At 30.6% G+C, this 12,494-nt stretch overlaps 1 protein-coding gene across 6 annotated transcripts in view; it reads right to left on the bottom strand.

Annotated features, from left to right (window-relative positions):
• LOC118201094 (lysosomal alpha-glucosidase-like) overlaps window positions 1-12,494 on the bottom strand; it is a 184,572-nt gene that overhangs the window by 34,738 nt on the left and 137,340 nt on the right. For all 6 annotated transcript variants that reach the window (XR_015039502.1, XM_085810921.1, XM_085810923.1 and 3 more), the window contains one exon: window positions 1,548-1,672. Coding sequence is in view for 5 of the 6 variants with exons in the window: in XM_085810921.1 (XP_085667047.1) it covers window positions 1,548-1,672 (125 nt within the window). In the remaining variant the exon portion in view is untranslated. The remainder of the gene's footprint in view (window positions 1-1,547; window positions 1,673-12,494) is intronic.

The raw sequence follows: 12,494 nt of genomic DNA, 5'->3' as shown, positions 1-12,494 counted from the left end.
AAAAAAATAGTTTACATATAAATTTAATATTATGACACCTTTAACTGCCATTCAACACTAATGTTGTGCAATGCATATATAACCACAAAAAGTAACTTCATAAATTAAAAAATTAATTTACACTTTGTCCACCATCCTTGCATGGCCTTTATTTTTGCTCCTGCTGCTCATAGAAATGTAATTCAATATGCTAAAATGTTTTAAATGACATGAATTCATGCATTGGTACTTTTAAATTAAAAAAATAATTAAAATTATGAAATGTAACTTTTCATATAGTCTATTACTAACTTTTGTCTAACTATAGTCTTTTGACAAACTATAGTCATGTAATATTTTTTATTATTATTCTAAAAAATAATAACATAGAAAGTTTGACACTCTTATGACAGAAACTGAGTGAGGTACTCAATTTCAAAATTTGAGATTTTTGATATTTTAAACTTCCCTCAAAGGGTGGGTTAATATTAAGTAAACTAAAATAATATGAGGTTGTTTTCTTAACCCTTAAATGTCACTCAAGGATATTCTATTGTAATTTATTATTGATATGACAAAGAATTTTCATACAATTTATAACTTTGTAAAGGGAAAAAAAAGTGCTATTAACATTACTGTGAAGTTTTAATACTTTTTATGTACAAACACAAACATTTCACTGTTCAGTTTATATATTATCCTTGTGTCTAATCTGGAACTTAAATATCCAGAAAAGTCACATTTCTTTTTTATTTTCTATAATAAGCATAAAATTTTATCAATTTTTTTATTTACCAAATAGCAAATCTGCCAAAATATTGTATAGGAGTTAGTCTATAAATAAACTTATATTCTATATAAAAAGCACAGAAAGTCCTTTTTGAATATCTGCAGAATTTTGTGTTCGTGATTATGAATGTTAAACAACATAAGAAAAGATAAAGTAACAAATAGTAATATTTGTAAATTCAATATGCTTATCAAGGAAGTATTTATTAGTGATTGATTAAAGTAGGTGTATGTTACATTTTCATGTTACAGAATGCTCGATTTCGAAACAAATTCATAAATGAACTGTAAAAAATAAGCAACATTAAGGCTTTATTAAATTAGTACTGTGTAATGGATTAATAATCTGAATATAAAGAAGTCATTTTATAAAAATTTAATAACTAAACATAACACATATTGTTTGATAAAAAATTAAAACAAATCTTTTGTTTAAAAATAATGAGCATTTTTTTTTAGTGCTTACACAGTTCAACATTTTAAAAGTTTCAAAATACATGTTTGTGTGAAGAAAGAAAACTTGTATATCAAACCTGTAAAGATATTTTTAAACAATGCATAACTATTCAAAATATTTTTATGTAATTCAATTATTTAAAATATTTTGAGCTATTGTGTAACTGCTAAGGCATAAAATACACAAGAATAATTAAATATTTTTATAGGCAATTGTTTATTATGTAATAAAATCTTAGTGATATTCTTTAATATTATAAAGGCAAGATATTACATATATCACATGATAAGAATTATAATTAATATGTATAAAATTATATTACCTCAAGCTCGTAGTGACATTAGGCTTTTGTAGAGGTAAAATGTAGCCTCCCCTGACATGTAAATTAATGTATCCTTCATCCATCAAAGTCATAAACAATCCACTGCCTTCTTTTGCTATTTCTCCCTTTAAATTATATTTCTTAATTGAAATTTCTGACAAATAAGAGTACAGTAAATGTATACTTATAAATGCGTACAGAAAAAATTACAATGTTCTGCAGAAAAATCTTTCCAATGAAACTGATAGATATGCTGTATAATTCAGATCCTCTTTATTCTCGAATTGGCCTTAAAAATTCTCCATTGCTTTTGAGAAATAAGCTTCTTTTATGGGAAAAAAAATCTCAAAAACAAGGACTATGATATTCGAGGAGGAGAGTAGTCTGGCTGGCCTACTGATGTTGATGAGGCCCGCTTGTGCGAACTTGTAGAAGATCAGTAAGCAACCACTTGAGAGCTTGCTAAGCAGTTAAGACAGTACCATGTCTGTTAGTTGCACCATGCATCGTATAAACTTGACGTATAAGTTCAATTGCTGGGTGCCACATGAGCTGATTCAAGCAGATACGAACAAACATGTTTCAGCCTATACTAATCTGCTCGAATATCAACACAAGGACAAAATTCTGGACCGGATTGTCACTTGTGTTAAAATGTGGGTTTACTTCAACACAGGCCGAAAAGGGGGTTGGTCTGCATCCGGTGCACATGTCAGCTGCATCGCAAAGTACAATTTAACTAATGCATTGTATCTGGTGGAAATGCTGTGAGAATTCACAAAGAGTAGCTGGAAAAGATAAAAACCTCGACAGTAAGGTGTACAGCAAGATGCTTTTCTATGTTGAAGCTGCTATCAAGGAAAAACATTGAACGAGTTCCAGCGCAAAAAGGCAATGCTACATGAAGATAATGCAAGACCACAGAAATAATTCAAATTCAGACAATGACTGCACAGTATCTAACAGTCAACAATGAAAAAAATAGCATTGAGGAAAAAACATCCATGTACTATTCACATCCGGAGTACTTCATAATAGGATTGTAAATTACATAAAATAGTTTTTCTCTGGCACTATGAAACATCGTCAAATAAATATATTAAACTGGATAAACTCCATTGGCAGTGATAAATTAAATGCGAAGACAAATTCTCAACAAAACATACAAATTTTCTAAAAGCAAACTTAGTAATACAGTCAAAATTCGTTAATTCGGACACCCATAATCCGGACCTCAAAGCTACAAACTTTCTGCCTGCGAATTTGCGTGTGCGCACGTGCGTTTAATGTATAACGGACGGTATAAGCTAAGCTAAAATTATCTAATTCAGTTAATGTTGCAGATTGCGTTGTTCCTTAATCTTTGAATTGGATCTGGCTTATTATTTTTTGCAGACGGTTAGAGCAATTTTATAAAAGTATGCTTGAACTTTCGATTATGTCAAACAGAATTTCCAATGCTGGAGCTGCCAAACGATCTACAAAGCGAAAGCATGTTTCGAAGTCCATTAAATAAAAAGTGGAATTGCTGCAAAAATGGATAAAGGCATATCCTTTGTTTCTTAACCATTAAGAAATCTGTTTATCAATTTCACGCTGCTCTGTGGGGGGGGGGGACATCACGACGCGCAATGAACTGGAAGTTGATCTGTCGGCACTATCCTTATCTTCAGGGCAGATGTTTCTATTTTATTCAGCTTATAATTCTTTACTAAATGTAGTATTTCATCTCGATGTATTCCGTCTTTGATATGATTTAAATCAAATTCCTCATCATTATAAATATCACGAGTACACATCAAATGGTTTTCTGGCTGCAATTTTCTAATTTCGACTATGCGTAATGTATGCTTTACGCATGCGCGCGTTGAAAGACATATTTAATAAAGTAAACAAATAAATATTAAGCTCTTTTTTTTTTTTTTTTTTTTTTTTTTTTTTTTTTTTTTTTTTTGTAAATTTTGATACCCTTTAGATCATAATTGTTCTTTGTTTCATAAATTACGGTTTAATATTTTTAATTTTGTAATTTCTGCATGCCATCTTACCAGGTTTAAACTAATGATCTATAATCCGGAATTGCCGAAGTCTTGACGAGTCCGGATTAACAACTTTTGACTGTACATTAGATCTTCAGGAAAAAGATGCACAGACTTGATTTCGATGGAAAAAAAAAAGTTTTTTTTATTCATAAAAGCTGTGCCTGCAAAATCTTATCTATGGTTTAAAAAAATTTAATTATATCTATTGCAAATGTAATGAGTATCAAAGCATTGGGTAAAAAGCAGCAAAAGTTTTAATTTCATAATCTAATGGTGGCTAAAAATAGAGTCATAGGTACACTCTGCTACAAAAAAAGGGGGGGGAGGACAGTTCTATATCTACTGGGCCAGTCTGTGAAATTTAACTTGCGTGTTTCATGTCTCAAAAGTGCGACTTAGGATTACATTAGATTTATACATAGCATTGTTCTAATATAGGTATTCTGACACAAAATCGGACTTTTTCTGAATTTTTTCCATATTTTAATTCTAATAATTTCTAATATTTCAAATTGACTGAAATTATGCCTAGATATCAAATTTTGTAAAACTTGGTGAGATATTCAAAAATTTACCTTGGAGCAATTTTTTCAGTCTGCACCAAGAATAAGTCATTTGGCGAATTTCTTACTTTTAGAGTAACCTACTTTCTTTTTCCTTTCATTGCACAACAGCAGAAAAAAGGTACATCATTCATTCTTTCAAATAATTTTTATATTATATTTTTTAATCATGGTTGTTATTTTTAGATTCATAAATCACATTAGGCATTATTATTGCTTAACACTAGAACTGCGGTGCAGGTCAATTTGACCCTAGATAGAAAACACTTCTGCAGTAAAATATGCAGAAGTGATTACTTTAGTTAACTCAAACATTTGTTTTTAAGTAACAATCAATACTTTTAACAATTTATGTTAAATATTTTACATAAATCAAAGGAAATTACCTAAATTTTTAGAAAATCGTATTATTTAAAATTTTATTTCCTTTAAGTTTAATAACACGTCTTTTAAACAAAATAAAGAAAGAAGTAGAGAAATAAATTTTTACAAGTTACTTACTAGTTTTACAGACTTTTAAAAATTCAATTTATTGTATGTATTGTGCACAAAATTTAGTAATAACTTTTGTACATTTGCATGGGTGCTTTACATTTTGAACAAGTAATTTGGGTTTTATTTTCGCATTTTGATCTGTGGCATCAGATTCGTTTATGCTTAACTTGTTGTCTTGTCTTTTTCAATGGTTGCTATACTCCAAAATGTAACTTCTTCTTCTTCTTCTTCTTTTTTTTTTTTTTTTTTTTTTTTTTTTTTTTTTTTTTTTTCCTGCCAGGATAGAATACACTTTTCTCTCAATTCTTCAATTAAGTCTTGAATAAAATGGCATCTATTAATAGATTTTCCAGATATGGCTTTGTATAAAACTCAGGTATTGATAGCAGCGAGGTCCCAAATGCTATAAAAAACCTGCACCGGCCGCCTATGAGAAGCACACTTGACAGTATACTTCCTTGCCATTTGGTCAGTCCTGTTCACACTGAATTTAGTTGCGTTGTAGTAATTTTTGGGACTATCTATAAAAATTTTAAAAGACTATAAAGCCAGAAGTTGCTGAGATCTTATGTTATCTCATGCTTGAACTTATCTGTTCATTTAAATCTATTTTATTTATTATGAATGAAAGAAGAAGTATATAATTATATGCCAAAGAACTAGTAAAATGTCAGGCACCCCAAAATTTCATTATTAATTTATGACTCATTTCGCCTTTTTCTTCTCTATGTAGCAGAATGAAGGATTTTGTGAATTTGCGATTTGCAAATATTATTTATTACAAATCATACATTTCATAATGTTGCATTTTGTACGGGTTCATGGATTTGGAGTGATTGACGACAACACTTAATAAAGAATGAAAACACAATTTATTAGACAGTACTACTCAGGACAGCTCCAAGAACACGTTTACGGTCGTAGAAAACTATGACAAGAACGCTGAAACAATCAGCAACTCAGCGTCCAGGCTATCAGGCTATAATAGTGAAGACGGCTTCATGGCAAAGCACTATTTTTTCCCTTGATAAACAGTTAGACTGAAGTTTTTATGTGTTTGAGCGTTTTACAGTTCTTACAAGGCTGGTTTTTTGGATTTCAATGCCTCTGAAAGTTTCAGTGTTGTGAACAAGTTATCTGTAGTGACATGCAGTAAACCTACACCTAGCTTTTGTAGGAAATAACTGTTCATCTAGAGTTATATTAAGATCTGGTGTATAGTTAGTCTGGCAATTTTCAGTGAAACGATTCCAAATAGCAGAGACAAAGGCAAATCTGTGTATCTCTATATGATTTGATCGTTGATTTTATATCAAAGTGTAAGAATCTCATTATTTCATGAAATTTGTCTTTTGGCATTGTAGTTTGGAAATAGTGATCCCCAGTTCATTGACCACAAGCTATCCAGTTCAAGTCCTTTTGCTCAATATATACCACGTGCATAGAAAATTACTATAAAAGAAGCCATTTTTTATATTGTTATATTCCATTTATTTTCAAGAATCTGTCGATGAGCTTCATTTTTAGTGCATTTTTTTTATATGCTTCGATATCCATTCACCTACGAAAAGTGTCCAGGTACTTGAAGGACTGGTGTCTATAACACTGTATTTAGCACGTGGTGTTGGGCCCCAACTTCGTTCAAAATGTTTTCCTTTGATTTTCTTCCTTTATCATTTGTTCCTAATTGTAAGACATTCCAGACTGTCCCATCTTTTCCAACTTCATTATTTCTAACACTAAATTATACTGCTGATTTCTTTTCTGGATTTCCTTCAGTGCACTCATCTTTCCTTAGAATTTTTTCTTTTTCTTTTTTATCTGATAAATTATCCTTATTATTGTAATTAGAAGGTCCAGCGATTGTTAGGGCACTGCCAGAATCATCATCACTTTCATTTTGAATTCAAATTTTCTTCATTAGTAGGCAGGTATTCATCCTCGCTACTCAAAATTGAAACACTGTCATCATTATCATCTTTTGAATAATTTTCAGATAATAATTGTTATAAATATTCTAAAGCTTCCTGAACAGTGTTGAACAGTCCTTGACAACATCATGACATCTTATCTATCCTTATACTAAATATAGAATAAAAGAAACTTAAAATCTTTCAAAATATTCATTATAATTTTCCACTGCTTTCGAACGCAGTTCGTATTTCGAACCTAACATTATGACTTTGATTGAAAACCTACACTATTCTCCTCATGCTGCAGTCCATTTGTGGAATTCGAGGGTTAGGCAGATATACTTTACAATACTTAAAAGGAAATGCATCTGTTTTTCGTCATTTAAGCATAAACATTTCTTAAAGTTCAAATTGATCTGCTTTGTGGTTCTAGGTGTTAACCCTTTGCACTCGAAAGGTGATTTTCACTCACTATATGATTTGACGCCGCAACTCGAGAGGTGACTCTCACTTACCATGTGATTTGATGCCAAAACTGGAGAAATGACTCTCTCTCACCACTTGGTTTGATGCGGAAACTCGATGCGTGGCAATAACTGTTTATGTTTAGTTCCTACGCTCTTTCTGTATAACCTTATGAAGTGTAAAATGATACCCCTTTAAATGGAAATAAGATTTTCTTATCTGAAATCTTATCTTTTCTTATCTATCACAAAGTCTGTTCTCAAAGAAATAACCTCGAAAAAAGACATCAAATGACATATTATTGTAATACTTGCCCCGACAAGCCAGGCATGCATCTTGGGAATTGTTAAATGAAATATACACAGAAAAATTACAGACACTAATTTTTAAGAAATTATGTTTGTAAAGGTGTAGATATATATAATTTTAAAATATAAAAAAAAAATTATACATTAATTTGTGTGTATAATGAGTTGAAGTTACCAATAAGAAATGCATCAAAAAGGCAGCGAAACATCTTGAGTTGCTGGTGCGCCGTGCAAAAAAGGACAAGAGTGCAAATCATAAATTTATTCATATTATGCATTTTGAAATTCCGTCAGTTAATGTTTACTTAAATTATTAAAAGTCCTTTTTCAATTAATACTTTTCACGTGTTGACAAATTGAATATCAGTTTGGGTCAAATTGACCCGCTCCACCGCCCTAGTGTTAAAACAATAACGCCAAATTTCAAATCCTGCCAATATGTCCCAAATGCATACTTCCAAATAACAATATCTGATACTTCATTTAAACTGGTTGAGCGGATACACTTCTAGAGGTTCATATATCAGGGAGGTTTTTTTATGATCACCCTGCACATACATGAATCTTTCCATTTAGAAATATATAATAGCAACAAAAAAAAAAAAAAATTGCTTCAAATATTCTACAGAAAATCCAGGTGGGAAAAATGTTAAAATGAAATTTTTAATAGCCAACGGCAAACCTTCTGATGAATTTCATCCTCAATGGTTAACTTTCTGACAAGTTTTTAAAATTTTATTTTCAATTTCCTATTCACTTCAATTTAGCAATTAACTGTTCATAACATTATGTACTTCTAAATGAACAAAAGCAGTTTCAGAGTTTTGTCTGAATTTCTAATTTTTCCAATATTTCATCATAAATGTTTAATAGGTTTTTTGAATAAAATTGTAATCTGCTCCTATATGAACTCCAACTGAATTTAGCAAAAGTGATATACTTAATTCTGCACTAGTGAAAGTGAACACCACAACATTTACTGCTTAATTCATGCAGATGTAATAAACAAACAAGAAAGAAATAAAATTTTTAGCCACCTGGGGCAAACTTTTGCTAAGAATTCACTATAAAAAATTTTAAAATATAAAAAAATGTACTTTTTATAGTAAATTATACTAGTACTTTTTATAGAAATACTTATTAGTACTTTTATAGAAATTAACTTATTATAGTACTTTTGTAGAAATTAACTTATTATAGTACTTTTTATAGAAATGTAATTTTTTTCAAAAATTCGTTTTTTCCTATATACTGATATTTTTTCAAACATTCCAAAAATAAATTGTAACTATAATTTTATTATTGAAATTCATTAATTAGGTATTTTACTTTTACATTTAATCTGACAGACTGATTGATTATGCCTAATTAATAATAAATTTTGTTGTTGTATGATTTCTTTTTTTTTTAAATTTTTACGTCTTCTGTAATAAATGCATGCATAGTGTTACAAGTAAAATTTTATAATATACACTAAATAAAAAGTATGCTTGCATGATGTTTCTGATTTAAATAATTAAATATCATATATGAATCTAGTGCAAGAGTTCTCTCAACCAGGAAGGAACTGAAACACATTCTGCATAACTAAGGACACACACACAATAAAAAAAATAAAAAAAAATATTTAAAAAAAAAAAAAACTATCCTTCTTAAAGAAAACAGCAATAAATATAATCTTTATAAAAAGTACTGCATATTTTGTAAAATAAATAGCTGTATACATGAAAATATTCTCTCACCATAACCAAACTAAAATATAAAGTCAACAAGTAAGGGTCCGACAAAATGCATATCACTGAACTCCTGAAAGTTTTAGGAACTATTGATAATCAATACATCATAATTTTACATAATTAAAATTAAATCACTGTGCAGGAAGCAGCCAACAAATGTAAAATTTGCATAATACATAGAGCATAAATGGATGCTTGTAATGTCACACATAATCAGGGTAAAAAAGAAAAAGCTTCTCCATATAGGAATAATTTTGCCTCCCTGTTTGTTTGACCAAAATTATAGAGCAGAGGTCAGCAACCTGTGACCCATTTGGTAATTTCAAGTGGCCCACTTTAGTTCTGAAAATAAAGTATAAGATATACAAACATTTTTTTTTCCCCAAAAAATTTCTGTCGTAAAGTTATGAACGTACCAAATTTGAATCCAGTATAACATATAAAAATATCAGTTAAAAGCCCCACCCCCGTCTGACTGGATATGGAATCGGCCAATAGTATGTGGAATGCAGCGACATTGTCTGAATAAATTGTACCATTCCTGGATGTGCGCCCCACCCCCGCCTGACTGGATATGGAATCAGCCGATAGTATGCCGAATGCAGCGACATTGTCTGAACAAATTGTACCATTCCTGGACGCACGTGTCATTATCTCAGTTGTATATCAGTTATAGTTATAGCACGTGTAGTACAGTAGCACAATAATATTGACCTAGTGAAATAAATATTATTATTTAAAAAAATTACCATGAACAAACAAAAAGCAAAAAAGAGATTATTTCAAGATGTGTGGACAAAAAAGTATGGGTGTATCGAAAATGGTGACAAATTGATATGTACTTTATGTACAGATATAATTACCACCAAGACTTATAATATTGAGCGACATTTTTTTAAAAAAACATGAAGATGTGAGTGAAATGGCAAATGAAGATAAATCTGAATACATTGCTAAACATATATTAAATTTTGGAAAACAAAATAAATTCTTAAAGAGTTTTGTTACCAGCAACAATCAAGCTACGTCTGCCAGCTTTGTTGCAGCTCTTAGCATTGGTACCAACGGAAAACCATTTACAGATGGCGAGTTTTTGAAAAACACATTCATAAATTGTTCCAAACACTTATTTAATGACTTCGCAAATAAAAAACAAATAATTGAAAGAATCGAAGAAATGCCATTGTCAGCTAGAACAGTCCAGCATCGCGTTGAAGATATGGCCAAGAATATTGATGAACAGGTCAAAAATTATTTGTTATCTTGTGACATAATTAGCATTGCAGTTGACGAAAGTACTGACATAAATAGTATTAGTAGGCTTGCAATAATTATTAGATTTGCATCAATAAATAGCTCGAATGTCAATGAAGAACTATGCGTTCTTGCTTCAATGAATGACACCACCAAAGGCACTGATATTTTTCGTCAAGTACAAGAGTTTACAAATTTCAAAAATGGGCAAGTATTGGCTTTAAAAAGTAAACTGTTTTCCATAACAACTGATGGTGCTCCAAGTATGAGAGGGAAAACTGTTGGATTTGTAAAACTAATGGAAAATGAACTTGGCTGTTCACTTTTATCATTTCGTTGTATCATACATGAAGAAAATTTATTTGCAACAACTTAAGGATGTAATGGAAAAAGTTGTTAAGATCGTAAACATGATAATAGCGTGATCAGTATTAATACACAGGCGCTTTAAAGCTTTTTTGGAGGAAATTGAATCAAAATATGGAGATTTGTTATTACATTCTGAAATACGATGGTTAAGTCGGGGCAAAGTTCTTAATAGATTTGTAGAGTGTTTTGATGATATACAAATATTTCTTCATGAAATTGGTTAAAATGATCTCAAACTCAATGATAAACAATGGTTTTTAAGACTTTTGTTCTTAACAGACATAATGAACCATTATAATGATTTCAATGCATGACTCCGAGGAAATAACCACACAATTTTGGAAATGTATGAGGAATGGAAGAGTTTTACTTCAAAATTGATATTATTTGAAACTGACATAAAAACTAAAAAATTTCATTTTTTTTCCATTGTTAAAAAGGGAACATGAAAAAGAAAATATCGTTGAACGCAATCTAAATATGTTCGAAACTTGGATTTCGGTCATTAAAAGTGAATATGAAAGTCGGTTTCAAAGTCTTAAGAAACATGGAGAAATGTTTACATTTATAATATAGCCCGATGAAATAGAAGAAAATATTTTAAATTTGCAGTATTTTGAATATCTAAGAATTGACAATAATTTTAGTTTAGAAATGATCGATTTTAAAATTTCAACATTAAGGACGGGTAAATTCAAGAAATTGTGGAACGATTTGGAAAATACAGAAGATAATCATTTTCTCATAATATCAACATGTTGGGCATCACTTCCTACGAGGTTTTCATCATTTAAAAAAATTGCCTTTGCCATTTTGTCCACATTCGGGTCCACTTATAAATGTGAGCAAATATTTTCACAAATGAAATTTATTTTAAGCAAAAATGGGAGCAGGTTAACTATTGAAAATTCAGATGCTTGCGTTCGACTTAAAACGACTAACTATAAACCAGACTTGACTAAATTGACGTCACAAGTTCAACATCAGGGGAGCCATTGATATCGTAGAGAAAGTTTACAAATAAAGTTTATTCAACTATGTTTGTAATTATTTTCTTAATAAAATATATCTTATTATTAATTAAAATGCTGTTTTAATTCGAAAATATCTCTGACCCAAATGTCTCTTTAATACTCGCATTTTGGTATAGAGTAAGCTTTAATGTAAGCCCTGCTATAGAGTAAGCTTTAAATGAAAAGACACAACATATTGCAGGATATATAACAGATCATATGACTGGATCATCTTACTATAAAAATGCTGCTTGTAATCCAACTGATATCATGAGAGTATGAACCAATAAGTCCAGAAAGGACACACAGAGTGTCATTCGGTCTTTTGAGACATTTGTGCCATGAGAAGACAGTCATTTTGTGCAAATGTCCCATACTGCCACATTATGCATCTGAAGACAGTATATACAGCTCACAGCATGATAAGAAATGTCTGCACATATGGTGAGATGTCATCTTAAGGGTTATAAATTGCTTGCATAGTGGCCATTTCAACATCATGATGGACATATGCATAATACCATTACCATTGAGAGCACTCATTGGAAAGTTGCCTTATGCAGTATCAAACCAGTCCAGCACATGGAGTATAAAGTGTGATTGGATACAAGTCCTGCTTATATCTGGTATTTTGGCATACATATCTAGCACTCTTCATTGGCATTACATTAAAGATGTGTAATGGCCTGTGATTATCTCATGTCTTCACAGGCGCCCCAAAGGTGTTTTGCAAAAAGACAGTATACAGTGGCATACTTAGTGTCTCACACTTTCTTGACACACATCAAG

The sequence above is a fragment of the Stegodyphus dumicola genome, chromosome 2, assembly GCF_044657685.1.
Source record: "Stegodyphus dumicola isolate Sdum_Otavi_A_Nest chromosome 2, ASM4465768v1".
In the NCBI taxonomy this organism is placed as follows: domain Eukaryota; kingdom Metazoa; phylum Arthropoda; class Arachnida; order Araneae; family Eresidae; genus Stegodyphus; species Stegodyphus dumicola.
Note: the sequence above shows the minus strand (reverse complement) of the source record. Positions and strands in the feature narration are given on the sequence as shown.